General features: G+C 37.2%; 4 protein-coding genes and 1 long non-coding RNA gene across 6 annotated transcripts; 4 read left to right on the top strand and 1 right to left on the bottom strand.

Annotated features, from left to right (window-relative positions):
- Positions 1-6,417: 6,417 nt before the first annotated feature.
- LOC147479606 (Copper transport protein family) lies at positions 6,418-7,017 on the top strand (the record flags this gene model as incomplete). Its single annotated transcript, XM_086578454.1, has 2 exons — positions 6,418-6,508; positions 6,627-7,017. Coding segments are annotated over 2 exons (267 nt in total), but the record flags the coding sequence as incomplete, so codon positions are not given.
- A 560-nt stretch (positions 7,018-7,577) lies between these two features.
- On the top strand, positions 7,578-19,056 carry LOC147479607 (Protein kinase superfamily protein). Its single transcript, XM_086580350.1, has 18 exons — positions 7,578-7,986; positions 8,289-9,394; positions 9,481-9,662; positions 9,852-10,009; positions 10,210-10,278; position 11,036; positions 12,355-12,426; positions 12,643-12,799; positions 12,890-13,181; positions 13,273-13,387; positions 13,513-13,676; positions 14,018-14,092; positions 14,203-14,383; positions 14,526-14,616; positions 14,995-15,062; positions 15,429-15,470; positions 15,570-15,594; positions 17,196-19,056. The coding sequence occupies exons 1-16, from the start codon at positions 7,687-7,689 to the stop codon at positions 15,464-15,466; spliced, it is 3,069 nt and encodes a 1,022-aa protein (XP_086436476.1). The 5' UTR covers positions 7,578-7,686; the 3' UTR covers positions 15,467-15,470; positions 15,570-15,594; positions 17,196-19,056.
- Positions 15,484-17,222, bottom strand: LOC147479608 (uncharacterized). Its single transcript, XR_015205896.1, has 2 exons — positions 17,090-17,222; positions 15,484-16,933 (listed from the first exon to the last, which is right to left on the bottom strand). It is a non-coding gene; the product is annotated as an uncharacterized LOC147479608 (long non-coding RNA).
- A 617-nt stretch (positions 19,057-19,673) lies between the features above and the next one.
- On the top strand, positions 19,674-24,197 carry LOC147479609 (cytochrome P450 71AU50-like). 2 transcript variants are annotated; one of them, XM_086580348.1, is made up of 2 exons: positions 19,674-19,793; positions 22,856-24,197. In XM_086580348.1, exons 1-2 carry the CDS (start codon positions 19,686-19,688, stop codon positions 23,681-23,683), a joined length of 936 nt encoding a protein of 311 aa, XP_086436474.1. In that variant the 5' UTR covers positions 19,674-19,685; the 3' UTR covers positions 23,684-24,197. The 2 variants fall into 2 exon arrangements, with proteins under 2 accessions (XP_086436474.1, XP_086436475.1); XM_086580349.1 differs by lacking the exon at positions 19,674-19,793 and adding an exon at positions 20,612-21,842 and having other exon boundaries at positions 22,840-23,889.
- A 1,082-nt stretch (positions 24,198-25,279) lies between these two features.
- Positions 25,280-27,863, top strand: LOC147479610 (cytochrome P450 CYP736A12-like). Its single transcript, XM_086580029.1, has 2 exons — positions 25,280-26,264; positions 26,873-27,863. Exons 1-2 carry the CDS (start codon positions 25,563-25,565, stop codon positions 27,692-27,694), a joined length of 1,524 nt encoding a protein of 507 aa, XP_086436155.1. The 5' UTR covers positions 25,280-25,562; the 3' UTR covers positions 27,695-27,863.
- Positions 27,864-27,963: the final 100 nt, after the last annotated feature.

Raw genomic sequence — 27,963 nt, forward strand, 5'->3', positions numbered from 1 at the left:
TTGCTTGTTTATGATAGTTATATCCATAGTTTAAGTTGTGGTTGTTGGTTGTAGTGATTTTTTTATTTTATTTTATTTATTGAAGTAGTAGATTGTCCAAGTGCAAGCTATCTTAGTGGGGATCGGTTGATATCGTTTTCCCCAACAAGTGGTATCAGAGCCATGTTGGATTAAGCCCAACAAGGTTGTTATCCAAATCTTGCCAAGAAGGTGTTTGATAAAATTCCTGAGAGGAGGTTTGAGTTGAAATAACTTGTAGAGATGGACCATTCTGTAAACACTCGCATGACTAGTCTGAATAGAGCTAACTACATTATTTGGAAAGCCAAGATGGAAGACTTGCTCTATTGCAATGACTTGGCACGACCCATTGAGAATGGAGAAGTAAAACCAAACACAATAGTGGCGGCTGAGTGGAGCAAGCTTGACATAAAAACAATTGGGTACATTCGACAGTGGATTGATGACAGTGTCTTCCATTATGTATCCCAATAGACTACCACTTTTGGCTTGTGGAAGAAACTCGAAGACCTCTATAAGAGGAAGTCGGCTTGGAACAAAGTACTACTCATTAAAAAGTTTGCTAACACGAGGTACAAAGAAGGTTCTTCGATGTCTGAGCATCTTAATGAAGTATAAAATATCATCAATCAGTTGCATTTGATGAAAATTGATATGGGTGACGAAGTTGAGGCTTTATTCATATTAAACTCTCTATCCGACAATTGGGAGACGTTAGTAGTTTCTCTTAATGGAGCCGCTAAGGATGGAATCATTTATATGGAGATGGCTACCGGGGCATTGTTGAATGAGGAGACAATAAGGGGTTCATGAAGTATCTCCTCTCACTCAGAGATCCTTGTCACATAGAAGCGGGGAAAAGATAAGAGCAGAAAATCATTTCATTCTAAGGTGATGACAAAAGCAAATCTAGAACTTATGAGGCAGAGAGACAATGTTACTATTGTGCCACCAAGGGTTATTTCAGGTATGAGTATAGAACACTGAAGAGGGATGAGTATAATAACTGTGTACATGAAGACATAGTAAAGAGGAACTGAATCACAGGCAGAGATACTACCGCACTAGTCGACGATGATCTAGTGGGAATTCTGTCAGATTGTGATGAGTACTGTGTTAGTACCTCATGCCATGATACAGAGTGGGTGATAGATACATGAGCATCCTATCACGTCACACCGCACAGGAGATTCTTCACTACCTACAGCTGTGGTGAATTTGGTGAGGTAAAGATGGGTAATAGTGGCGTCTCGAAGATTATAGGCATTGGGGATGTTCATGTAAAAACTAATGTTGGCTGCACCTTGACACTCAAGGATGTAAGACATATCCCTGACATTCGGCTAAGCCTAATTTCCACTGGGAAGTTAGATGATGATGACTTTTTAAACTCATTTGGTAACGGGGTATGAAAATTGAGCAGAGATTCCATTGTAGTAGCCAAAGGAAAGAAAATTTGTTCGCTTTACAAGACACAGGATAGTTTGTGTAAAACATAGTTAAATGTGGCACAAGAAGAAGCTTCCTCCGAACTATGGCATAAGGGAGAAAAAAGCATGGAAGTTATTGCCAAGCAAATTAAAAGGTTTTTCCAAACATAAAGGTACACTTTTAAATAGATGTACTCATTGTTTGGTTGGAAAGCAACACAGGGTGTCTTTCCAAAGATTCCTTTCTCACAGAAAAGGACAATGTCCTCGAAGCTAGTACACGCACTTATATGTGGTCCTATGAAAGTAAAGTCCCACGAGGGAGTTTTGTACTTCTTGACTTTCATTGATGATGCGTCAAGAAAGATATGGGAATATAGTTTGAAGACCAAGGATGAAGTACTTGGCATGTTCAAGACTTTCCATAGCATGGTGGAAAGAGAGACATGGTAGCCTTTGAAGTGTATTCGCTCAGATAATAGGGGTGAGTATATTGGGCCGTTTGAAGAGTATTGCAAGAGTCATGGGATTCGTCATGAGCAGATCGTTCCCAAGACACCGCAACATAATGGTATAACTGAGAGGATAAACCGTGCCATTGTAGAGATGATGAGATGCATGTTGCCTCACTCTAAGTTACCTAGGAGTTACTAGGTAGAAGCAATGCGTGCAACTGTACATGTGATCAATCTATCGCCTTCGAAGCCTCTGAATAGTGATTATCCAGAGAGAGTATGGTCAAACAGAGATGTTGATTATGGATACTTGAGGGTATTTGGGTGCAGGGCATTTGTTCATATTCCAAAAGATGAGAGATCCAAGCTTGATGACAAAGCTAAGCAGTGCATTTTTATGGGTTATGGGGATGAAAAATTTGGCTACAAACTTTATGATCCGATCAACAATAAGGTAATCCGAAGTCAAGATGTTGTGTTATTGGAAGACCAAACCATAGCAGACTTTGAGAATGGTAAGAAGCTAGAAGCTTTCATTGATAATCTTGTTGATTTAGAACCAAAAGTTTCTACTGTGGAACGTGCAGAAGGCATTGAGAATGCAGAGAACCATGGGTTTGAAGCTCATGATGATGATCCTATAACTCATAATGGGATAGAACCTATTGATATAGAAGATGCAGATGAAGTGCATGAACCACCACCTGAGCAAGATGGAATGCATCCTCCTGAGCCACAAGAAGATGGGGTAAGGAGATCCGACAGAGAGAGACAAGCTTCAACCAGGTATCCACCACATACGTATGTTTTACTATCTGATGGTGGAGAACATATGTACTATCAAGAGGCTCTTGAAGGTAAAGACAAAGAAAAGTCGTTGAAGGCTATGCATGATGAGATGGATTCTTTGCATAAGAATCACATTTATGACTTAGTTGAGAAATCGGAAAGAAGAAAGGTTCCAAAGAATAAGTGGATCTACAAAGTCAAGCATGAGGAAAATAATTCATACCCAAGGCACAAAGCTCACCTTGTTGTGAAGGGATTCGATCAAAGGAAAGATATTGACTATGATGAAATTTTCTCTCCTATAGTTAAAATGACTTCTATCAGGGTGGTATTGGGTCTGACCGCAAGTATAAACCTAGAGGTTGAGTAACTAGATGTCAAGACAATTTTTCTTCATAAAGATCTTGAATAAGATGTCTACATGGACCAGCTATAGGGGTTTGAGGTCAAAGGCAAGGATCACCTAGTATGCAAGCTGAAAAAAAGCTTGTATGGGTTGAAGCAGACACCGAGACAGTGATACATATAGTTTGATTCCTTTATGGTGAAGCATGGCTATATGAAATCCGCTTCCAATCATTATGTGTTTGTTTAGAAATTTCCATATGGGAATTTCATAGTGCTCTTGTTGTATATGGATGATATGTTGATAGTTGGCCAAAACATCAACAAGATATCCAAGCTAAAGAAAGACCTTGAGTAAGTCATTTGAGATGAAGGATTTGGGTAAAGCAAAGCATATACTTGAGATACGGATCACTCGTGATAGAAAGAGTGGGAAATTGTGGCTTTCTCAAGAAAGCTACATTGAGAAAGTGTTGAAGAGATTCAACATGGATCAAGCGAAGCTGATCAGTTGTCCACTTGGTGGCTAGTTCTGCATGACCAAAGATATGTGTCTAAAGGGTGAGCATGAGCAGAGTCAAATGGAAAAGATTTCTTATGCATCCGCAGTGGGCATCTTGATATGATGTATGTAATGGTGTGTACAAGACCATATATTGCTTTCGTCGTTGGTGTTGTAAGTCGTTTTCTGTCAAATCTGGGTAAGGAGCATTGAGAATATGTTAATTAAGTGGATATTGAGATATCTCAAGGGAACTTCCAAAGCGTGCTTGTGTTATGGTGGAAGTAAGACCTTGATTGAAAGCTACACAAATGCAGACATGGCAGGTGATGTTGACTCGATGAAGTCCGCCTCCGGTTATCTGATTACTTTTGCAGGGGGAGCAGTTTCTTGGCAATTTAAGTTGCAGAAGTGTGTTGCCCTCTCCACTATAAAAGCCAAGTATATTGCAGCCATAGAGTGTTGCAAAGAGATGTTATGGATGAAAATGTTCTTCTATGAATATGGATGAAAAACAATTTGTAGTTCTATGTGATAGTCAGAGCGCCATCCATTTGAGCAAAAATCTGAGTTTTCATTCTGATCCAAGCACATACATGTGCGTTATCATTGGATTAGAGAAGTTCTCGAAGACAAGCATTTGTACATTAAGAAGATCTATACCGACAAGAGCGGGTCGGATATGATAACCAAAGTCTTACTGAAAGGTAAGTTTGATGTTTGTTGTGCTATCGCCGGAATGGTAACACACTCCTCTTGTTGATTTGTGAATGCATGGAGGTATCCCCTCTCACTGTTCGGGAGGGGGAGATTGTTGGAGTTATCCCTCACATGAGGAAGAAGATAGTTTTTCTTTTAGCCTCTTACGAAACATGTCTACTATAAGTCTTGAATAGAAACCCAATTTTGAGAGCAATCAAAATTAAGAGAAAATCCTTGCAAAGAGAAAAACTTGTAAGGATAGAGGAGTGATATAGTAAGTTAGAGAGACTTGAGAGGAGTGATTGTAATCTTTCTTCCCATATTTATAAAAGAATTAGCTCTTGTGAAAGTAGGCATCATTAGCCGAACCACGGTATATATTTGTGTTGTGGTATGTTTTACTTGCTTTATATTTCTATTGTTTGTTTGGGATAGTTATATTCATAGTTTAGGTTGTGGTTGTTGGTTGTAGTGAAAGATTAGATTTTTTTTTATTAGAGTAGTAAATTGTCCAAGTGCAAGCTATTTTAGTGGGGATCGATTGGTATCGTTTTCCCTAATAATGATGCCCTTGCCAGTTAACGTATGTATTCTTCGTGCTTTAATTAAATCATATTGTTTAATTACCCAGTGGTACTTACATGAGATCCTCAAATCTCATAATAGAAACAATGCAAACAACCATTACCATAGTGTTAATTCCTTTAACTTCCAAGATAGTTCCGTGCATTGAAAGTTTTTTGTTCTTGAAGACATGAATGTTCCTTGTTTTCTAGATGACCCAGATCACAACATAATGGAGCAAGTGTCATACCTTGTTGCCAAAGTTATTCCCACTTCTCCTTCTCCATCGTTGTAGGAGATTTTGGACCCTGATATAAAATGTAGAGTTCTTTTTTTTAGGATACTTTATTCTATCGTGCACCCTATGCGCCAAATGCACATGACAGTGTTCGGGGATTTACTTATTATACGATAGGTGATATGTATATTTCCGAAATGTATAAAAGATTAGATTTTAAATCATTTTGTAGGTGAAATTGTGGGTGTTTTAGTTTTCATACTTATTTAAGGTCTTTATTTAAGGTTTTTTTAGGAGCCAGACTATATATATATCGCCTTGGCTAGAGTGACATCTTTATAATGACATCTTTATTGTACATCCTATCAAAAAGTGCATTTCAACAATGAGTTAGTGGCTGATTTTTTGTAGATATATTCTACCCACCATGGATTATATCTCTACAAAAAATTAGTTCAATCCAAGACGTATATATATATACAAAAAGTTATTAGTCATAAGTAATCCAGACCAAGGTTTTTTTCTAAATAAAATTAATTAAAAAGAGAAAAGATCGGAGAACATTTATATTCAATGGTTCAATTCATTGTTGCTTACACCGTCACACGCTTTAGTGTTTTTACGCCGTTTCTCAGTAATTAACCAAAGCAGCCTGTTTTACACCGATGGTTAACCATAGGGCATTAGGAGTCAGATGATGGACCACATATGGACTACAGTCTACACATGCAAGGACCCAGGAGGTAACTTGATTTTGGTTTGCCTTTGTTATTGGCTTATTCCCTAGACTAGAAGAGGTGACAAACAAGGAAGAAACGTTAAGAATATTCTCCCCTACCAAGTACCAACACCATCCAATCTCATATTCCATATTAGCAATCTCCTTTAGGCAATCCAAAACTTCAAGCCTACAGCATTTCATCCTACTATCTAATGAGCAATCGTATATAATCAACAATTTCCTTAGGGGATTACATATAACCAATCATCAGGTGCTCAAAATTGGCCGCTAGTCGGCTTCATGAAACCTGAGAAGGCAAGCTCCAACTATCCAATACATTTTCATCTCATTTATTACCGTGAGGAAGCTCTCGTGGAATAATCATTCGAACACGGAATATCGTGACGGACTCTTTAGGAACATCAAGATATGGAAATACTTGTGATTATTTGATATCCTGACGTTCCATAAAAAGTCCCAACTTTCGATGATGATTATTCCACACGGGTGCCACTTTAGAATTCACAATACTACTTCTAAAAGGACCTTTTCATATATTTCCAAGCAAAAGTAAACATCCGATGTGTATTCCGTCCGTGCGTATGTAAAAATGCATTCATTAGTGTCACTTATGTTTTGATTATTTGTAATCATTGCAGTTGTGTTGCATGGTGATGAGAATAAACATTGACTGCAGTGGTTGTTACAGGAAAATAAGAAGAATACTTCTTAATATGCAAGGTATATAAGCCTGATTAGTAATGCAGAACAACTTTATTCTTATTTGTGTTCTCCTGAATTCTCTCATTTTCGGTGTTTAATTTATGTATGTATTTGTTTTTCTTTTTCATGAACTAAGAGTTGGAGACTCATCTAATAGAGAAGGCACAGTCCAGAGTAAGCGTATGTGGAAAATTTAGTCCTCAAGACGTTGCCATAACCATAAGGAAAAAGATGAATCGCCGAGTGGAGATCTTAGAAATTCGAGAGAGTGGCAACGGCGATGGTGATCACAAGTCCATGGTTAATACTTAGATACTAGGGTTGGTCTTTTCTTTGTGGATATATATTGCTTCCAAATACCATGAAATATTTTAAAAAGCTTGGTATTGAAGGATAGTTTGAGTTATTTGTAGAACTAAACTGTTCGTGAGTCATGACAATTTAAGAGGTGTAAATATTTGTTCGGATTGTACTCTGAGAAGTTTCTAAGTAGGAAGAAAAAACTTGGTAACCTTCAACTTACAAAATTGATCAATTTTGAACTCAATTTTAAGTACTACATACAAGATATATTTTGCCAGCTCGAAAGTTGTCATGAAGAGGTAAACATAACAAATGAAGAGCTTATGTCCAGCATTGTTTTTTGGTTAAACATCAAGTGCGCCTAGCTAGGTTGGACCCTGTGAAAGTTTGGGTGAGAAATTTGAGATCAGGTGCATTGGTGAGAATTTCACTTTGATCCTCTAGACTGGTACTAATCTTGTATTGCTATTCCGAAAGCCGATAGCATAAATGTGGAATACATATAATGTAAATCTCAAACTCACATCCCAAAAATATCTTCGAACGACACACATCTTCAAATTGAGAGACAAGACACACAAGCTACTTTCATTCAATAATAATTACCCAACACATTTTATTAGTGTAACTGGCTAGGTTTCAATGAAACAGTTTATTTGAACTTCATCCAACGCCAATAGTAACCGTACGTGAGTTATGTTTTAAGTGGGCCCCACTCTATTCCACGTCATCAAAACTGGTAAAAGAGTAATAATTTGACCTTTTTTTTTTTTTTCTTTATCTACAAATAGTTAAACTTTTTTCATTAAAGAAAAGAAAATCTCGAAAACAAAAAATTGAGAGAGAGAAAAAAAAAAATTGATTACGAAACCCTAACCCTAGAAAAATTAGCCATGATGGGAGAAGAAATTCGGAAAAAGCATCGTAGAAATTCTGATGATGGAATTGAAGAAGGTACGAAACGTAGAAAACACAGTCATCATCGTAGTAGTAGTAGTAGTCATCGACGTCATCATCACCGTCGTCATCGAAAGAGTAAACATGAGAAAGAAGAAGAAAAAATTGTACCGGTTGTTATTGATGATAATGATGATAAAGAGGAAGGTGAGATTCTTGAAGAAGAAGAAGAAGATAAGAAAGTGGAATCTGATGCTGAATCTGGTGAAATTAAGCCTGGAGAACAATTCAATCCGGTATATTTCGTCCCCGTGTTTTATCGGTTGAATTTTAATTGAATTGTTGGGAGAATGAGTTTGAGGCATGTTTAGATTAAAAGGATATAAATATATGTTTGTGATGATTGGTTTGATATGCATTTTGTTTTTATTTATTTAATAGGGTTTTCTGTTGGACTAAACAGTGTGTTAGATAGGGCGTTTTTTTGAAGAGTGAACGGGCCTATTAATTAGTAAGACCTACTTACATGTTTTATATAACTGAAAAAAATATGCAGAATTTTGGATTAATGTTGTTGTTATGTTACTTCATTTTACAGAGAGACAGTTCTTCTGGTAAAGCTGAAGATGAGATTGAGCGTAGAGATGTTTTAGTGGAAAATGATATCGTGTTTAAATCACCTGCTAATAGGAGAGACTTGGAATCTGGTGATAAGGATTATTATGAAACTGACGAAGCTGATGACAAGGATTATGAGTCAGTGGAGCTTAAGGAGAAGAAACGGGAGAAGCGGCACAAAGATAGAACATCTAGCCGTGTCAATTGGGACATCGAATACAAATCTCGTAAAGATGTTCTGAGGACAGAAGGAGGCTTGGACTCTTCTACTCATTTGGAAATACAATCAGAATCTGCTCATGGTAGGTCGAGGTCTCCAGTTTATAGAAAAGATGTTGATGTTGAAGACCTTGAGTTAGCAAGACATAGTTCGAGGAAGCATTCAGAACCAGTGGACATTGAAAGAAACAGTGTTGGACATCGAAGGAAATCAATGCCCCCCGAGGACAGAGTGGAAGACAAGTACGCAACTGTTGTGCACTCTCCATATCATGATAGATACCACGAAGATCGCCATGTTAGGAAGAGAACAAGGTCTCCTGTTCATGTGAGAGACAGAAGATCTCGTTCCAGAAGTCATCTACAGGATGATAAATTTCACAGGGAATTGGATGGCAAGTCTCTCAGAGATAGCAGTGGTCGAGCAAATCTGTTGGGTTCGAGAGAAAAGGCCAGGCACGAGTTTGATCTTCAAAGAGGTAGAAATGACAGGGATGACAGGCATGGAAGCAGAGATTGGGTGAGGGATAGGGAAAAAGAACGAAGTAGTAGCTATAGCAGAAATGGTAGGAGAGAGGACAGGCATAGCAGTTGGGATCCTCGTGACAGGGAGAGGGAGAGGGGGAGAGAAAGGGATAGAGACAGGCATAGGGATAGAGATATTGATCAAGATAGGCGCAGTGATAGGTCGAGAGATAGAAACAGGAGGAGAGTGCGTGAGGATCTATATCAGGATGGCTATAGGGATTCTAGGCGTTCGAAACAAAGTGAGGCAGAACATAACCATGACAGGAGGTCAAATCATCTGTCTGAGGTATCTAACAATGCACATCAGGACTTGGAATTGCATGAAGACAAATTAAAAAGGTACGTATTTATTCCTTTCTTTATAGGAGACTTAATTGTTAAACTTACTCTAAGAAACTGTTTTTGGCTATTACCTATGTGTTTAGAGATGAAGATGAGCAAGAAGACAATGAGGAAATGGTTGAATTTAATCTTGCTGCAGAGGAAGAGGAAGATGTTGAAAGAATTAAGGAAGAGAGCAGAAAAAGAAGGGAAGCCATCCTTGAAAAATATAGACAACAACAGTTGCAGAAACAGTGTGAACGCAGTTCTGAAGAGTCAGGAATAGGTGTGTCTTAATTATGTTAAGTTCCTTTTTTTATCTATTGTACTTGGAAGTCAATTTTTATGGTTTTATGTGATTTAGTTCATATTTTCAGCACAAATTTAATAACATTCAACAACTTTTGACAGAGGAGAAGGATATGTTAACTGTTGACACTCCAAGAAAGCAGTCTTCTCCTCCGAAAAGTATCAGTCAGTTCTGATCCTGATGGTGTCATTAGTAGGAATAATGGTTTGGATGGATATGATGCTGACCCCGTGTTTTCTGTTGGCAAATCGCCTATCCAAAACAGACCTGCAGCTTTTGAGCGGAATCCTGGTGCTGGGGGTCTAGGTGCTGGTACACCAAAGGTTGGTGCATATTTTCCTGTTTCTTGTAGGTTCTTTTGTACCTATCTATTATTCATTAAATTGTGGACAGTTGAGATTGAATTTACATGTATCTAAAGACATTCTGTTCATTTAATGTATACTGTATATGTCTTGTAAATTGTAATACACACACACATATATACATATATGTTTTTTATAGCTTGTGTTAATTTGTGCAGAGCGAAAGATCGGGAGATATGTTCTGTGATGACATTTTTGGAGAATCACCCGCTAGTGTTCGTAGAACGGTAATATTAACGATTTTGCTCACTCCTTTCTTTCATTCCAAATTTTAGAGTTTGTTTTAGTGAAAAGTCATGTATTGTAATAGTGTCACCTTCTTCTGCTCTGAGTGATTTATTGTCCTCACATTTTCAGACTCCCGAAATGAAATTATAGTCAATGCATCTGCATCTACTCCTTAGTAGCTTTAAGTTTTTGTGAAACCTTGCACTGCTTTTAGATATTATGACCTAGGAAGCATATTAAATATACGAAGGTTAAATAGCATCTGTGCAGAACTGCAGATTGCTGTTCATCATGAGTGATACAGACAATTTTGATGAAGTCATATAATCATTTGGATCATTGTGTTTTGCGTGCTCATATATGGCATTTGATTGGCTTTGTTTGGGGCATTAAAATTCTTTTTAAAAGTGCTTTCTGGAATGTTTTTCTACTTTATTTTTATTTGACAATCATAACTTGAGAAATGGCTCATATTCCTTTTCAATGGCGGACCTCAGCCTTCCATTGGAGAGTATATTATTCATTAATCACTACTCCTTTGGTCCCCAAGGGCATGGGGATCTTCTCTTACTACTGAGAGGATGACCTTGAAAAGCCTGATTCTATGGTTACGTGGTCACGGTATTGAAGACTTTTGTGACTCTCTTTGCTCTCTTCCAAAGGCAGCTGTTTGTTGAGGATGTAATTGGTGGAAGGAACATCAAACATTTTGAAGGGGTCTCAAGGGCTTACACAAAGTTCGTTGCTGACATCAAGGGTTCAACAGACTAATGGCACTTTGGGAGGTTATGAGGAACATCCTACTGGAGTCCCTTCATATGATTATAGAGGCTTATTAAAAAATGGTTAGGCCTTCTTGTTTTCCTCAACGGATCAACCTATATAACTATTGCAGGTCCTGTCGTTGTAACTAAAAGATTGTTTTACTGAAAAAAAGGATTACTACTGGGAAACAACTAAAAGCATTTGCACAAGTGCTAAAATTATATTGTTAATCGGAATGAGTTTACTGAGATAATTAATGCAAAGTTCAGGGGTATAGCAAGATGTCCAGTGACTAATCAAATTAGACATATAAAGTAGTTGAAAAAAGAACGAACACAAGTAGGAAAAGAAAACAGACACAACAAGAAACTAGCATTGGAGCAATTATATTATAGGTGAACAACTTCAACACTCTCAACATTATCACAGACACATACACTGCTCGGCATCCCCTCAGCACTTCTGTATTCTTTAATGATACGTGTTCGATGTTTGCCAATAGAAAGAAAGTGTAGAGATCAATACCATTGTTAGCATGTGTACCTCCTTTGATTTGGTCAACCCGCAGCCATAACCTGTGCACTCTCTTCTTGGCTCGGACCCCTGGTGCCCTACTCACATGTTAGAGCATCTGGAGATCCTGTCTTTAACCTGCGTTTATTGAGGAAGCCAGTATAGAGATCAAGGTGACTTTATGATATTTGATCTGAGCTAGTCTGCTTGTCAAGAGTGTACAGGTCTCGGTCCGATGATTTTTCATTAACTGACTTTGTTGGTTGTGTTTGTTTGATTTGTTTTTGATTCAGATCATCTGAGTTCCTCTGCACTCTTTCTCCTCCAATAATATATGATAAGTGATGCCCAAGTAGTGCCAACCTCTTAGGTTCCCTAGATTTTTGGTACCCAAAAGCTTCTGTATATACTTTCTGTTAGTTAAGAAAGAAAATATTAGTGTTGTTGAAGTAGGTTGCTTTATATTTGAAATTTAAAATTTACAAAAATGCAGCGTATCGAAGACCAAGTTCTCTTTTTCTTGGTATGTTACAATTGTAGCTGACTTCTTTTTGAGCTCTACATGGAAGCGAGTTTTTTTCTCCTGCATTACCAACCCAAAAGGCCAAAACATATCTTTTAAAATGTTAATGTGATCACTCAATTTAGTGTCAATGGATCTTGTACATTTTAAAAAATCTCTGCTGAGAAGACTATATTTGTCTGTTAGTGTGTGTGTGTGTGCCTGAAGCAAAATGAAAATTTGGATTCCTGTTTCCTTTTTTTTTTGTTTTTCTGAGCTTTTATTCGTCTTCCAGGGGAAAGGGAAGGCCTGCAAGTTGAAAGGAATGGCCTCAATGATAATTGGGATGATGCAGAAGGGTACTACAGTAAGTTTCTGTCAGATCTCTTGCTGTAATAATGTAATATCATTGTTTAGTTCACACACAGTTGGTCTCAATTTCTCAAGTGGCTTCTCTTCACTGCTTTTTGCATTGATTGATTAGAGCCTCCTGATTATTTTGTGCATTTTGCCTTTTCTTGGTGCTGTAAGTTTCTTCTGATCATCTTTCCTTGATGGTGGTATTTACAATATGTACTCACAGGCTATCGATTTGGAGAAGTACTTGATGGCAGATATGAGGTTATTGCAGCTCATGGCAAAGGCGTTTTTTCAACTGTAGTTCGTGCAAAAGATCTTAGGGCCGGGAAGGGTGAACCTGAAGAAGTAGCAATAAAGATTATCCGTAATAATGACACTATGTGAGCTCTCTCTCTCTCTCTCTCTCTCTCTGTATTCATTATTCATCCCCTTCTGGTTACATAAAAATTAACTTCTGTGCTAACATAAAGGTACAAGGCCGGATTGGAAGAGCTGGTCATACTGAAGAAGCTAGCTGGTGCAGATCCTGAGGACAGACGTCATTGTGTTCGTTTTATTTCAAGTTTCAAGTATCGTAATCATCTTTGCTTAGTTTTTGAATCTCTTCATATGAATCTTCGTGAGGTTCTCAAAAAGTTTGGTCGTAATATTGGCCTTAAGCTGACTGCTGTGAGGGCATATGCAAAGCAGCTTTTTATTGCATTGAAGCATCTTAGAAACTGTGGTGTTCTGCACTGTGATATAAAGCCGGACAATATGCTGGTAGATTCACCTTTCTTTGTATTGTTTCATAGGTGCTTGCATATTGTTGCAAATTTTGGACTGGCTTCTCACTGTTTTTTTATTTAAACAGGTTAATGAGGCAAAAAATGTGCTGAAACTTTGTGACTTTGGAAATGCTATGTTTGCTGGAAAGAATGAGATAACACCCTATCTCGTGAGCCGATTTTATAGGGCCCCTGAAATAAGTATGTCCCACTCTTTTTTGTTTACATCTTTAGGAAATATATGTCTTACTTGAATTGATTTTCACTGCTCAGCCTTATGTGATTTTTAATTAAATCAGCTCGTACTTGTGTTTTTGTTACCACAGTACTTGGCTTGACTTATGATCATCCCATGGATATTTGGTCTGTTGGTTGCTGTCTATATGAGCTCTATTCAGGGAAGGTCTTATTTCCTGGGCCATCAAACAATGACATGCTTCGTCTCCACATGGAGTTAAAGGGTCCTTTTCCAAAGAAGATGCTCCGGAAGGTCAGTTTCTTTGTTGCATGAAGTTTAGTAAGTCGCCTTTGTGTTGTTTGGAGCTTTTAGGATAGCATATCTTGTAGAGAGTTTAAGTGGCAGTTTTTTTAATGCCAAGCACTATCCGCTTGTTGGAATTGAGTAAGAGTTGGTTGGTTTAAGCTTTAAACATTAATTTCGCTCATGAATCACACTGTCCGGACCGGTTATAGCATATTCTCTAGGCTTTTTTGGAGGATTACTTGAAGTTTAAAAGCATGGAATGGGATTTATCATAAGCTTACAATGTTTGCATCTTTCATGTTTTTCCTGATCATTCCCATCAGTTATAATTTGTTAATATATTGCAGGGAGGATTTACAGATCAGCATTTTGATCACGATTTGAATTTTTACGCTACGGAAGAGGACCCTGTTACAAAGAAGGTGATCACTTTCAGTACTGCACTACAGCAATTACATTTAGTGTTTTTTGGAGCATGAAGACACAAATAAAGTAATTTTGCATTGATTTAGCCTTTTCTCATTTGTTGCAGGCCGTAAAGAGGTTGCTTCTTAACATAAAACCAAAAGATATTGGTACTATAATAACAGGCTCTCCTGGTGAGGATACCAAGATGCTAGCTAATTTTAAAGACCTTCTAGAAAGAGTATTCGTATTGGATCCAGAGAAGAGAATGACCGTATCTCAAGCGTTGAGTCACCCTTTCATCACTGGCAAGTGAACAAAGATGCTGATTTCTTGACTCAAGACATGCTGTTGAGCTAGATACATGTACATTATGATATTTTTATAATCATCTCTCTAATCATTGGGCATTTATCTGTCTTATTCGTCGCTGAACTGACCCAAGAGCAGTGGATACATTTTATGGCGCGGATGGAAGGCTGATGATGTTTTGCCTGGAGACCTTGGCAGTTCTTTCAGTGGGATGTGATCTGTTTCTATTGTAAGACAACTCGCCAAAGGCGTTTTTATCTCTTGTAATCATTCTTGATGATTGAGATTAAAACTTCTTTCCTTAGAATTTTATTTGTATGGTTCTTGGACACGAGTTCTAACAGTTATCTCAGGTCCTTGATACCAGAGAAGTATTGAAATGTGTCACTGATTTGAATCAGTTTTAATTGTCAATGTAAAATAATGATGCTTCTGAACTATTGGAATTATGGTTCGAGTATTATGCATTTTCATCTCTGTTTGAAGTTCTTTACTTAGTTGCATGCGTATTGCATTTCTGTTTCATTTCCAAATTATTATTCTGCATTGCCTCTTCCTTTACAAGGTGGTTGGATCCTGGAAAATCTAATGCTTTATTTCCTATCAGGGTTTCTTCCAGTGCTATGAGGCAACCATTTCAGTGCTTTAGATGCTTAAAAGGCAACCAAACTGAAGGTACCCTGGTTTGTTTATTGGGCAGTTTTATATGTGACCCTTGCACCTATATGATATTAGACTTTAGAAAAAGAGTAACAATTTGGCGGTAACTAGCAGACAACTGTTTTAAAAATCACTGTCAATCTTCAAGTGGGAAACTGTAGTAATGATGTCAAGTCAGGTTGTCTATTTGCATCAGTCTGTGCCTATGTTGTTGTTGTTGTTGTTGTTTTTAAAAAAATGAAGTTTGTTTTACTTAAGCTTTTGTTTTGGGATTATATGTAAATAATTTGTGTCATATTTCTTTGTACACCTTATAAGTTGTTTATATAACAAATAATTGTGTCTGATCCCTGCTTTGGTGGTTCTGGAGGATTTGCGTAGGGGGTGAATGGTTGGAGTTATTGTACTGGAAGTTATAAGCCGGTGAGCTCTCCCCTCAGTTAATATTACTTGCAATATGTTTGAACCTTGACCTTTTACAAGTAGAATATGTATTGACTTAACCTTTTATCTGTTTTTTAGGTTATTTTCTCATGTCTGCAACTCTGTAAGTGCTATTTATTTTTCCTTATCAGTGATCCGCTTTTGCCCATTGTGCTCTGGTCCACTAATTACTTGTTAGTTTCTACATAGATGTAAGGCATGCCAATTTCGTTTTTTGGTTGTGATATGTTATATTATATTTATCTGTATTATAAAATTTTGTTTTTGCGTGTATTATTCTGGGTTACCCATTAGGTGACTTGAGTAATCATTGTCTGGTATAAACGTTGTCAATTGATGCCATTAGCGGCTTAGTGGGTTTACCTAGGTACTGGAGGTTGACTGTTTGGTGTGCTTGTTAAATCTGTAACTTTGTAAACTTTTGTCACTCATAATTTGTACTAGAACAGGGGTTGAATGAGGGAGTTGGTAGGTGCTTCTGCCACCCAAATTCAAGCAAAAAATGCATAGAGGCAAAATTTTGGCAGTTCTTAAATGGCAGCAAATTTTTTACCTGGTTTGCAGCTCCTTTGATTGGGATTTTGGTAGTAGAGGCACCCACCAAACCTTATTCACACCTTTTTCACCTGCCCAAGCCCTTTATTTATCCCCTGATTAGTGAAGATTCTCTCATGAAAAAGTTTCCAAATTGACAGGGTAAACAAGCACATCCCCACTCATTACTTTTGGTTTCATTTACTTGAGGCCTTTGAGGGTCCTGTATATATTAACGAGGCAGATCTCCTCCCACACCTCTTTTTGTGTTTTTCGTAGTTTGGTGAGACTCCTTTTGCATTTTGCATCTGTGAGAAAGCACAAAATGCGTAGATCTTGTTGAATGTAACATCTAATAATAAGGCTTAAAGAAAATGATTAATGTACAATTGAATGAAAGAAAATAAGAGTAAATAGATACAATTGTACTTGTTGAATGTAACATCTAATAATAAGGCTTAAAGAAAATGATTAATGTACAATTGTATGAAAGAAAATAAGAGTAAATAGATGCAATTGTACGAGTATTTTTTTTTTGGGATAAATCAGCATCTTATCCTTGTTCCTTTATTTTTAAAATTTTGTGTATCATCATGTATTGTCAGTGTGTCAATAGTGGGTCCTGTGTTGTCAAAGGCTCCGCCTGGGCGCTGCTTGGGTTGCTAAGGCGGCAGGTTTTCAACTCCAACGCCTTGCCTACCAGAGGCAGTGGCGGCATTTTGTTGGGTGGGAAAGGCGTTTAAGAAATGAAAAAAAGTTTAAAGAAAAAAAAGGCTCAACAAAAGGAACTTAAAAAGAAGCCCAAACGGAAGCCTGCATTGTAATTAAAATTCTTTTATTCTAAAATCTAAACCCTTCTCTCCCAAACTCCTGAGCTATGCAAAGTATGCATGATTTATATTTAGAATCTTTTAGTATTACCCCCCTACTAGATGAGGCAATTAGGATTTACCCCAACTAGATGGGGAAATTAGGTCCCCCAATTTTGACTCCATCTAGTTGGGGAAATCCTAATTGGCTCATCTAGTAAGGGGGTAATACTAGTTAACCCTTATATTTATCACTCTGTATGATATTATTTGAAACTTTAAGGTTTGTAACGTCTTTGTGTGTGTGGGGACTATTGGTTGAGTCCAAGGTGTTCTGAAATTGGTCTACCGCCTTTCGCAGCATATCCCTGGTCACATCCAAATGCTACCATATTTACATTTGTAGGGCAACTTGTGCTCATGATGAACTGTCCATGACAAACTAAAGTAAATTCAGGATGGATATTTGTATCTTTAGCATTTCATCATTAATATAATTCTGTTTTAGCTTCTCCAAAAATAAAGGAAAAAGAAAAAAGCATTCTGGTCCATCTTCTATGCTATATTAAATGATTTTTGCAACTGGGGTTGTAGATTTTCCATTTTCAAATGGCATACAAGTCCTTCTCTTGGATTTGTGTATGTTAATTGTTGTACTTCAGATATGACAGTATGACACTGAGTTTGTAGTGGTATTCTGAACTGCATGTTTCTGAGGTAGAATCTACAGATATTGATATTTGAAAACGCATTTGTGTCATTTTTGCATTGTTGTGTTATCTATTTATCTAATAGTATTCCAGTTAAGAGAGTTCTGACTAATACAGTTTTTCTACGGAGCTTTTGTATATATATAATTGCTAGGGTTTGCTGAGGAAGTGTATTTTTTTTAGAGCCTGATGAGCATGCATCTTAGATAAACGCATTATATGTCCTTATATAGAAAAAATTTAATGCCATTCAATCAAATTAAATCAGAGAACGAACGTAACAACAATAGGTCTTAGTTATCTACTAGGTGAGACTAACCTATTATATATTTGTGCATGTACAAGAAGATTAGAACTGTTGAAACATTTAGCATAATGAAAAATTTGCACACAGAAAAGTAGAATAGTGGAAGAAGACTGAAATTGCATAGTGACTAGCCTGGCCCATGTAAATTATTATCCTGTACGTAGTTCATTAAAAACATAGAAGTTGTGTTAGATATGGTTGACAATAGGCTCCAAGGATTATGTGTATGGTTGGCGGTGCTTAGTGAAATATCGAGATTAACATGCGTGTACTCATGGGCTATATAAGGCTACAGGTTGTATAACTGAACGACTGAGCTGACAGCCAGGGAGCTCATAATTGCTCCAGGTGGGTTTCTTAGCCTATATTCTTGTTCAAACCGAGCCTTTAGGATTACCTTTAACTAGGCAGTGTACCCAGTTGGTACTGGTAGTAGATACAGGTAATTTGAACCATCTTTTGATAGACCTGCACGCCATGGGTAAGGATTTACTATATTCCCTTTTCCTGTTCACGACTTGATTTCTGAGTAAGAACAACCTGAACCTTTGTTTTTGAAGGTTCATCTAGGGATGTCCTGTTGTGATTTATGTTGGGGTAGCTCAGTGCAACTCTAAAGTGTTGCTTCAGAGTGTTTTGTTAATTGGAATATGTGTGCATTGCCCCCCCCCCCCACACACAAATGCTGAGTACCATCCGTTAGGCTTTCTCAACCCAAGTTGCAACATAATCACAGTTGTGTTCCTGTCGTGGAAGTTTTCGGCGAGCATCATTTCCTGTTTTGATTGACAAGAGATGTGATCGCTGGATTCTGGCAATGACACTTGGCGTTCATAAGAAAGGAACATGTGCTTGTCATCAGCAAGGGTATTATATGTATGTTTTGAGATGGCCCAAACTGTATATGAAGTTAGTATGGAAACTAAACGTTAGAAAATCAATGTGATTGAAAGCAAAGTCCTGTTTAATGAAATTGTTGAAAAAAATGTGCCAAATGCATGTATTTATGATCAAATGTTTACCAATGGCGAGAAAATTGTTAGTTAGCTGATGAGGGATCCCGTTATTTCAAACTGATTACTTGTACGTGAATACGTGATTCTTGGAAGAAAATTCGCTTTCAAAGGTGTAATCAACTTGGCACCTTCTTGTACATTTAATGTTATAGCCGGTATTTTTAATTTAATGGTGATTAACTTGAGCTCTTTTTTGGGTTTTCCTATCGGTTTGTTTTGCTTTTATTTGGCTGCTTTGGTTTTACATTTTCATTTTGTTGCTGCTGGTATTGCATTGTAGTCGTAGTCTTAATGCTATTAGCTCCTTCACGACAAATTAGCTCATTGTCCTAGCTAACCACCCACACAGGAGCTACCCATGCGAACTTTGAGTGTTAGTAAACTACTACATTTTGGGGAGTACTTTCTAATTTGGAAACGTTTCTCTTCATTCCTATAAAACAAAGAAAAAAAAGAGAAAGAGAAGGAAACAGAGTGTTATAATATGCATATGCTCTCTCTCGCCTACCTGCAGTTAGTATTTGATGTTCTTCCACAGAACCAATTTCTTTACGGGAGTATGGATGCATTTCCAATCCTGAAAATTACATAATTTAGTGTTCCATATTAGCCGAAATTGTGCAACTTAAGAGTTACTTGACAACTCCAAGGTTGAGTTCTTCTAGGCTTCTGGCCCGTGAGAGAGAACAGATAGCTATAATTTTGTTGAGTCAATATAGATCACATCTGAGTGACGATTCGTGGTTGTTAACTTGGTATCAGCGCTATGAATTGCTCATCGATGGCGCAAGTATTTGGAAAGATATTTGGAATCAAGAATGATGGTTTCAAAGAAACCATGCATTCATGAAGGTGCAAGGCTGGCAGGTGAAGGTTATTTCCATTTAGCTGGTTATTTATCTCTAATTGGAGCACTTGATCTTCAGGTAATTTCCCCTACCACATTTCCTGGGAGGCTTGAACAATGAAACATGCAAGAAAACACTAGCTAAGGGTACTTCATGGATTAATCTAGCATGCCTATAAAGTGAACAGATAATTATGGCCGGCAAACTTATGAGCGGGGTGGTTGGATACTTGGATTAATGTCATATGTCGTGTAGGGATGAAATGATCAATTCAGTAACTGGTTAGGAATTAAGCTTGAATTTCATACGAATCTAACACTGTTTTCCATAGCACTCCAATAACTCCTAAGTAACGGAATGAAATTAATGTTAGCGCCAAAGACTGTAGGTAAGTAACGAATCTAACACTGTTTTCCATAGCACTCCAATACCGGCAATACGCAGTTAGTTTTGGTGGGGCTTTAAATGTGGCGTATTTTTTCGTTTTTGATTTCGTTTTGGGTGTTGTTGACTTTTATTCTGTCCGGAATCAAATAGAGCACGTAAGCTAAGCAGTTAAAATCGCGATTAAGCGGTGGTTGAGCTATGTGTTTCTCTGATTTCTCAGAATGTGTTTCTCCAATTTCTCAGTTCTTACTCATTGGGTGATTTAGTTAGTAATGTTAGACCGACCCACTTATTTGACCAACGTTTTGGACCTATAATATGTCAAAAGTCTTAATTATTGATTTACATAGAGATACACAAATCAACGTTATTCAAATAGTAAGTCGCAATAGTAAGTCTAAAAAGTAAATCTGTGTACTCCGATTTAATCGGTCATATCGAAAACGAGAAAAGAACATCGTTGATTTTCTGGCTTGATTTTGATGCGCGATTAGTTGTAGCACGATAGGTTCCAGAAAATATTGAGACAGAGCAACAAAACCAGATCTATATTGAAGAGATTTTTTTGCTCACATGTCCGATGCTAACAGTGCTTTGAAGTTTTAATATCAAAGCAGGATATGCTCACAGGTCCGATGCTCACAAATACATTGAAATTGCACTATTAATATTACTTGAGAATAAATAAGTGATAACATGTATAGATAAGAACGAGAGTAAATGAAGATATTGTATATTTATATTTAATAGTATAAAACCAATTAAATTACCGATTAATCGCATATCACTCCTACACCCGGTTAACATATGAACCCCCTATGTGTGTGTTGTTTATATCTCTACCTCGGACTTGGGACACTTTTTAACTCATCATTGCATGTGCAGAATATATAATGCCAAATCCATATATAATACTTTGATATAGTCATATACTGCTTTGAATATAACGTTAAAATATCATAGAAAAATATATATATAATGTTAAGTTTCGTCAATGTATAGCTCTTGAATGAAGTCTTCTCTCCTCCCTCTTCAAATGCATCAAATAATGGTGTATGAGATTGCTGCCCTCTTCTTTGCTTTCCTGGCTGGCTTGTGGTCTCTATCATATCTTTTTAGTCCATTAAGATCAAAGAAAAATGGTTCATTAGGCCTTCCTCCTGGTCCAGTGGGACTTCCTCTACTTGGCCACCTTCATATGTTGGGTGATCTCCCTCACCATAGCCTACATAAGCTAGCTATGAAATATGGTCCAATTGTGTTCATACGCCTTGGTCTTGTCCCAGCAGTTGTCGTCTCATCTCCTGAATGGGCCGAGTCAATCCTTAAGACTCACGATTCAGTTTTCGCTAGTCGGCCTAAAATACAAGCAGCTGAGTGCATGTCTTATGGACAGAAAAATTTGGTGTTTGCAGAATATGGTCCATATTGGCGAAACATTCGCAAATTGTGCACCATAGAGCTGCTTAGCAGTTCCAAGGTTGAGTTGTTTAGGCCCATGAGGAGAGAAGAATTGGTTAATTTTGTTGAAACGATAAAGATTGCAGCTAAATCACGCTCTGTTATTGATGTTAGTTCCAAGGTTGAATCACTCATTGAAGACATGTCATACCGAATGATTTTTGGACTTAAGGATGATAAGTTTAACCTCAGGTCATGCCTCCAACAAGCTGTCAGTATCACTGGAGCTTTCAATCTGGCTGATTTTATCCCTTACCTTAGACATTTGATCTTCAAGAAGTATTTGTATATCTTCATCAATTTAGAACAATACGTGAGATCCATTTTAAATTGTGGTAACGGTGGTCCTTGTCTCCATATGTTTGAAGTATGGATTTGATTGTCTAAGAATCGCGATCTGTTAGTGAAACCAAGGCCCAAAATATAACATCTATTAGGCCTCAGGCATATCCGAAAATGAAGTTTTTTGTGTGGATACTTTCTAAAAGGACATGCCATAAAATAGTTTTCTAAAATTATAAAGGATAATAAAGCGAATAATACCGATTTTTGAATGATCCAACCTTGCGGAAGGTTTAATTAAATGTATATTGGGTTGGATATAATTGCTTCTTTTTCTAATTATTCGGAATTATAAGGTTTGGCTTAAATAAAATGACATTTGTATTATTTTTTCATTAAATAAAATTGTAAAAATAAAAATAAAAAGGTTATATACTTATATATCAAAATTTTAAATGTAAAATATATAGCCAATTTTAAAGAAATATATTAAATGGATTATACCCGAGTTAAAACACGTGATATATCGTTATTTTTACCGTTATTGCGTTTTATTGGACCCCAATATTTAAAAGTATTATTGTTGAAAATTTTGAATCTTAGCCCAAAATTAATAATTGACGTGATCGAACTTTTGAAGTTAACATATTTGTGGAATTTACTAGCTATGGGGCAGTTTATATAGTGTCTTGAATAACTTTTTAACATTTATTAACTTGGTTCGTGGGCAGTTTATATACGATATAATATAAGCTGTGCACGACACTATATAAGCTGCTCAAAATACCATATAACATGTCCGTTAACTGGCAGTCCGTTGAAGAGAAAGCCAGCTTATAGATATTATAACCATTTGTACAATCCTTTTGCGCCAAAAAGTGTTTCTAAACACCACAATATATAAATTTGTGTTAGTATAGGTAGTATTATATTATGGTTCAAATAAAAACAACTTAAGAAGTGTTTTTTCTTCCAATCCGTATGCTCTTATTAGAACGTTCCTTCTCCAGGGTTTTGGTCGCCGCATGAAGGCTGTTAATATGGTGTTGGATGGATTTTTGGAGAAGATCATCGATGAACATGTACAAGATGCAAAAGAACTACATGGAACACATAGGGACTTCATCGACGTGATGCTATCCTTGATAGAATCTAATAATACATGGGAGTTGCACCTAGGGCGAGACCATATCAAAGCAATCATGGTGGACATGCTTGCCGGAACAATGGATACTTCAAGTACTGCAATTGAATGGGTCATTGCCGAACTTCTAAAGAACCCGCGTGCTATGAAACTAGTTCAAGAAGAATTACAAATTGTCGTTGGCTTGGATAGAATAGTTGAGGAAGCAGATTTGATTAAATTAGACTATCTGAAAATGGTGATTAAGGAAAGCATGAGGCTTCATCCAGTAGCCCCATTGCTTGTTCCTCATGAGTCCATTGAAGACATAACAATCAAGGGATACTTTATACCAAAGAGTTCTAGAGTGCTTATAAATACTTGGGCAATAGGAAGGGACCCCAATGTATGGTCAAGTAATGCTGAAGAGTTCTTTCCCGAGAGGTTCATTGGTACCAACATTGATTTTCAAGGACGTGATTTTCGTTTTCTACCGTTTGGATCAGGCCGTAGGAAATGCCCAGGGATGCAGTTAGGCTCAACGGTGGTTGAATTAGTACTTGCTCAATTGGTTCACTGCTTTAATTTAGAGCTTCCGGGTGGTATGTCACCTAATGATCTAGAGATGACGGAAAAATTTGGTCTAACATTGCCAAGAGCTAACCATCTTTTTGCAGTCCCAACTTATCGCCTACGCGTCAACTTTGGAGCGTAGGGCAGTCCAGTATGGACTGTGGAGTATGCACTCTCGCTTTGTTTCGACTCTTGTATAACAGCTTGGTTACTTATTTTTCAGATTCTGTTTCTGCATCTAACGTTTTATACAGTGTATTGGTCAGAAGCTAGAATCATGTTACTATGGTGTTTTAATCGTTATCATATCTCAGAAATACTAAAAGTTGTAGAATAATTTTGAGATCAGTGTAGTTATTTTCATGCTTTTCTTGTGGAGTATTTGGTATCAGTTTCTAAATGACCAAGGGAAGTGAGGTGCTTGAGTAGGCACGAGCCGCAAGCTCGAGATTTGATTCCTCCGATCCCCACAACAATCAGAAGAAATATCAACTAGCAACTGAATCAGGATTCAGGAAATCTCCTGAATTTGTGCTTGTATTTTAAGGCAAGTATTTTGTGGTTGTAGGTTTGAGATTGTAATTAACTTGGTTCTTGTATATAGTTTCCTCTCTTCACTCTCTTGTTATCAAATAATGGGTACTTGGATTGTTGCACTTTTAACTGTGTTGCTCTGTGGTATATGGTCTCTTTTATACATCTTTAACTCCTTGAGAGCCGAAAAATGCAAAAAGTGTTCGTTGGGTCTCCCCCCTAGTCCAAAAAGGTGACTCTAATTGGCCACCTTCACGTGTTCGGTGATCTCCCTACAATATTATGCAAAAATTGGCCGAGAAGGCAAGAAATTCCATGTTATTAATTGAAATATCCATGTTATTAATTGAAAAAAAAAACATATTTTAGAGTACTAAAAACTGTTGATAAGTTTTTAAATTAGTATGGTTCATTCTTGCTTTTTCGTTGAACTGTACTGGTGCACACTAACAGTTTCATAATGGTAAGATGATATTATTGACAACTTGAGAATGAATTTAAACTGAAGGAAGAGTACTTCTACAGTGCCAATGCTTGCTTAAGGTTGTGAACAGATCTGATATAGAATTCCATCCAATTCCAACTCGCCATAGTTTGTTAGTCTTCTCCCAGCCATGGTCGTCTCATCCCCTGATGAATTCGTCGAGTTGTTACTCTAGATGTGGAACCTTGTGGACGATATTGCCCAAATATTTTCAAATGGTGCAACTCTGAGTTGCTTAATAACTCTTTAAGGTTAAGTTCTTTATGCCCCTGAGGAGAGAACATATAGTTAATTTCGTTCGTAAGACTACATCTGAGTGACGATCCTTGGTTGGAATCAGTGCTAAGGTTGAATTGCTCATACATAGATCAAATGATATTCGTACTCAGCAAGAATCATAGTTTCTAGAAGGTGTGAGCTGAGGTTGGCAGGTGCTTTAAGTTTATTGGCTGAAAAAATACCTTATGTTGGAGCACTTTATCTTGGAGTAAGAACACATTATCCAAGGTAAGTTCTTGGAGCTAGTAGTTAGTATTATACCTTACCGATGGATAAGAAAATCCTTTTGCACTCCACATGTTTTAGTGAATTTTATATTAGAATGCATTCTTTTTTTTCTTATGGCTAGCTTCTTGTAAATTTTAATTTCTTTTTTTGGTTTTATTTTCGTTGCTTTGTGGTTGTTGTCTTGTATTCGTCGGTGGTGTCGTTGTCTTAATTGCTGATCCAGGAATTAACAAAAAAAACAAGATATTCTAGAAAGATATATATTATGTAAAGAGACTAAGAGAGAGTGATTTGTAGCCCCATGTTTTGCTTCTTATATATCAACTAAATCGTGCGTTTTTAACTTATTGTTATTGCATCATGTGCAAAAATGGTTGAGTCAATATCAAATTTCCATATATAGTTTACTTGTATGTTTCTAAGACCATATACTGTTAAGTTTCGTCAATATATAGCTCTAGAGTAAAGTATCCTCTCTAGTCTCTTCCCTTTTCAGATGTATCAAATAATGGGATCTGAGATTGCTGCTCTCTTCTTTGCTTTCCTTGCTGGATTATGGTCTCTGTCATATCTTTTCAGTTCATTAAGAGCAAAGAAAAATGGTTTATTAGGCCTTCCTCCTGGTCCATTGGGACTTCCTCTACTTGGCCACCTTCATATGTTGGGTGATCTCCCTCACCACAGCCTACATAAGCTAGCTATGAAATATGGTCCAATTGTGTCCATACGCCTTGGTCTTATCCCAGCAATAGTCGTCTCATCCCCTGAATGGGCCGAGTTATTCCTTAAGACTCACGATTCAGTTTTCGCTAGTCGGCCTAAAATACAAGCAGCTGAGTGCATGTCTTATGGACAGAAAAATCTGGCGTTTGCAGAATATGGTCCATATTGGCGAAACATTCGCAAATTGTGCACCTTACAGCTGCTTAGCAGTTCCAAGGTTGAGTTGTTTAGGCCCATGAGGAGAGAAGAGTTGGTTAATTTTGTTGAAACAATAAAGATTGCAGCCAAGTCAAGCTCTGTGATTGATGTCAGTTCCAAGGTTGAATCACTCATCGAAGAAATGACACACCGAATGATTTTTGGACTTAAGGATGATAAGTACAACCTCAAGTCAAGCCTCCAACAAAGTTTGAGTATCGCTGGAGCTTTCAATCTGGCTGATTTTTTCCCTTACCTTCGAGCATTTGATCTTCAAGTAAGTAATCGAATTAGAACAATACGCGAGATTCATCTTTCATTATTTTGGTAATGGTAGCAGTTAATTTCTCCAGATGTTTGAAGTATGAGTTTTTTGTTTTCTTGGGGTTAAGGCAGACCCCTACCTGTCTCATTAAAACATAGTAAATTACATACCTTCTCTAAAGTATGAGTTTGATTGTGTACAGTTTTATGCTTTGTTAATGTAAACAAGGCCCAAAGTATCTACCGAGCATCAAGGCAAAAATGAAAAGGAAAAAAAAACGCAAAATTTGGTGTACATACACTGAAAAATTAATTAGCATGTCATACATTTTATTTGTAAGTACTAATCTCAGTTAATGTGACGTGTGATTGGGAGTTCAAAATTCAAATACATTTGTGTTTATTAAGATCCCAGCCATAAAACTATCTCTTTTGATATTAAGCTTCATAATCCCCAGGTTTTTCTTTAGTAAAAAGCAAATGCCTCAAGGAGCACAACATATCATTAAAGTTGTGTTAGTGTAGGTAAATTTATGGTTCAAGGAACAATCCATTTGTTAAGAATTGTTTTTTTCTTCCAATCCATGCTGTTATAGAACATAAGAAAATTCCTTTTTCCAGGGTTTTGGTCGCCGTATGAAGGCTATTAATATAGTGTTGGATGGATTTTTGGAGAAGATCATTGATGAACATGTACAAGATGCAAAAGAACTACATGGAACACATAGGGACTTCATCGACGTGATGCTATCCTTGATGGAATCTAATAATGCACGGGATTTGCACCTAGGGCGAGACCATATCAAAGCAATCACGGTGGACATGCTTGCCGCAACAATGGATACTTCAAGTACTGCAATTGAATGGGTCATTGCCGAACTTCTAAAGAACCCGCGTGTTATGAAACTAGTTCAAGAAGAATTACAAATTGTCGTTGGCTTGGATAGAATAGTTGAGGAAGCAGATTTGATTAAATTGGACTATCTGAAAATGGTGATCAAGGAAAGCATGAGGCTTCATCCAGTAGCCCCATTGCTTATTCCTCACGAATCCATTGAAGACATAACAATCAAAGGATACTTTATACCAAAGAAGTCTAGGGTCCTTATAAACACTTGGGCAATAGGAAGGGACCCCAATGTTTGGTCTAGCAATGCTGAAGAGTTCTGTCCTGAGAGGTTCATTGGTACCAACATTGATTTTCAAGGACAAGATTTTCGTTTTCTACCGTTTGGATCTGGTCGTAGGAAGTGCCCAGGGATGCAATTAGGTTCAACGGTGGTTGAATTAGTACTTGCTCAATTGGTTCACTGCTTTAATTTAGAGCTTCCGAATGGTATGTCACCTGATGATCTAGACATGACCGAAAAATTTGGTCTGTCATTACCAAGAGCTAATCATCTAATGGCAGTCCCAACTTATCGTCTGATCATCAACGTATGAGTGTAGGCCGGGCCACTATGCAGTCTCTATGCTTTGGCTAGCTATTGTATAACAATTTGGTTACTTATTTTCCAGCTTCTATTTTAGCATGTAAAGTTACATAGAGTGCACTGGTCGGAAGCCAGAATCATGTTGGTTTGGAATTTTATTAAATGTTTTCGTGCTGTTATTGGTATCTGTTTCAAAATGACCAAGAAAATGATGCAGTACTTGGTGAGCGCCTATGGTTTGCTTTCACTTGATGGGTGGGGTTCCTTTACAAGTTATAG

This window comes from Coptis chinensis, chromosome 8 (assembly GCF_015680905.1).
Source record: "Coptis chinensis isolate HL-2020 chromosome 8, ASM1568090v1, whole genome shotgun sequence".
Lineage (NCBI taxonomy): Eukaryota > Viridiplantae > Streptophyta > Magnoliopsida > Ranunculales > Ranunculaceae > Coptis > Coptis chinensis.

What these genes read in the sequence shown, in the direction of transcription:
- LOC147479609 (XM_086580349.1), top strand. Translation starts at nt 21,112, where the DNA reads ATGAAGTCTTCTCTCCTCCCTCTTCAAATGCATCAAATAATGGTGTAT. An exon ending in AGACATTTGATCTTCAAGAA is followed by an intron (nt 21,843 to 22,839) that starts GTATTTGTATAT and finishes TGCTCTTATTAG; the next exon opens with AACGTTCCTTCTCCAGGGTT.
- LOC147479607 (XM_086580350.1), top strand. Translation starts at nt 7,687, where the DNA reads ATGATGGGAGAAGAAATTCGGAAAAAGCATCGTAGAAATTCTGATGAT. An exon ending in CTGGAGAACAATTCAATCCG is followed by an intron (nt 7,987 to 8,288) that starts GTATATTTCGTC and finishes TTCATTTTACAG; the next exon opens with AGAGACAGTTCTTCTGGTAA. An exon ending in TTCTGAAGAGTCAGGAATAG is followed by an intron (nt 9,663 to 9,851) that starts GTGTGTCTTAAT and finishes GAAAAGTATCAG; the next exon opens with TCAGTTCTGATCCTGATGGT.
- LOC147479610 (XM_086580029.1), top strand. Translation starts at nt 25,563, where the DNA reads ATGTATCAAATAATGGGATCTGAGATTGCTGCTCTCTTCTTTGCTTTC. An exon ending in TTCGAGCATTTGATCTTCAA is followed by an intron (nt 26,265 to 26,872) that starts GTAAGTAATCGA and finishes TCCTTTTTCCAG; the next exon opens with GGTTTTGGTCGCCGTATGAA.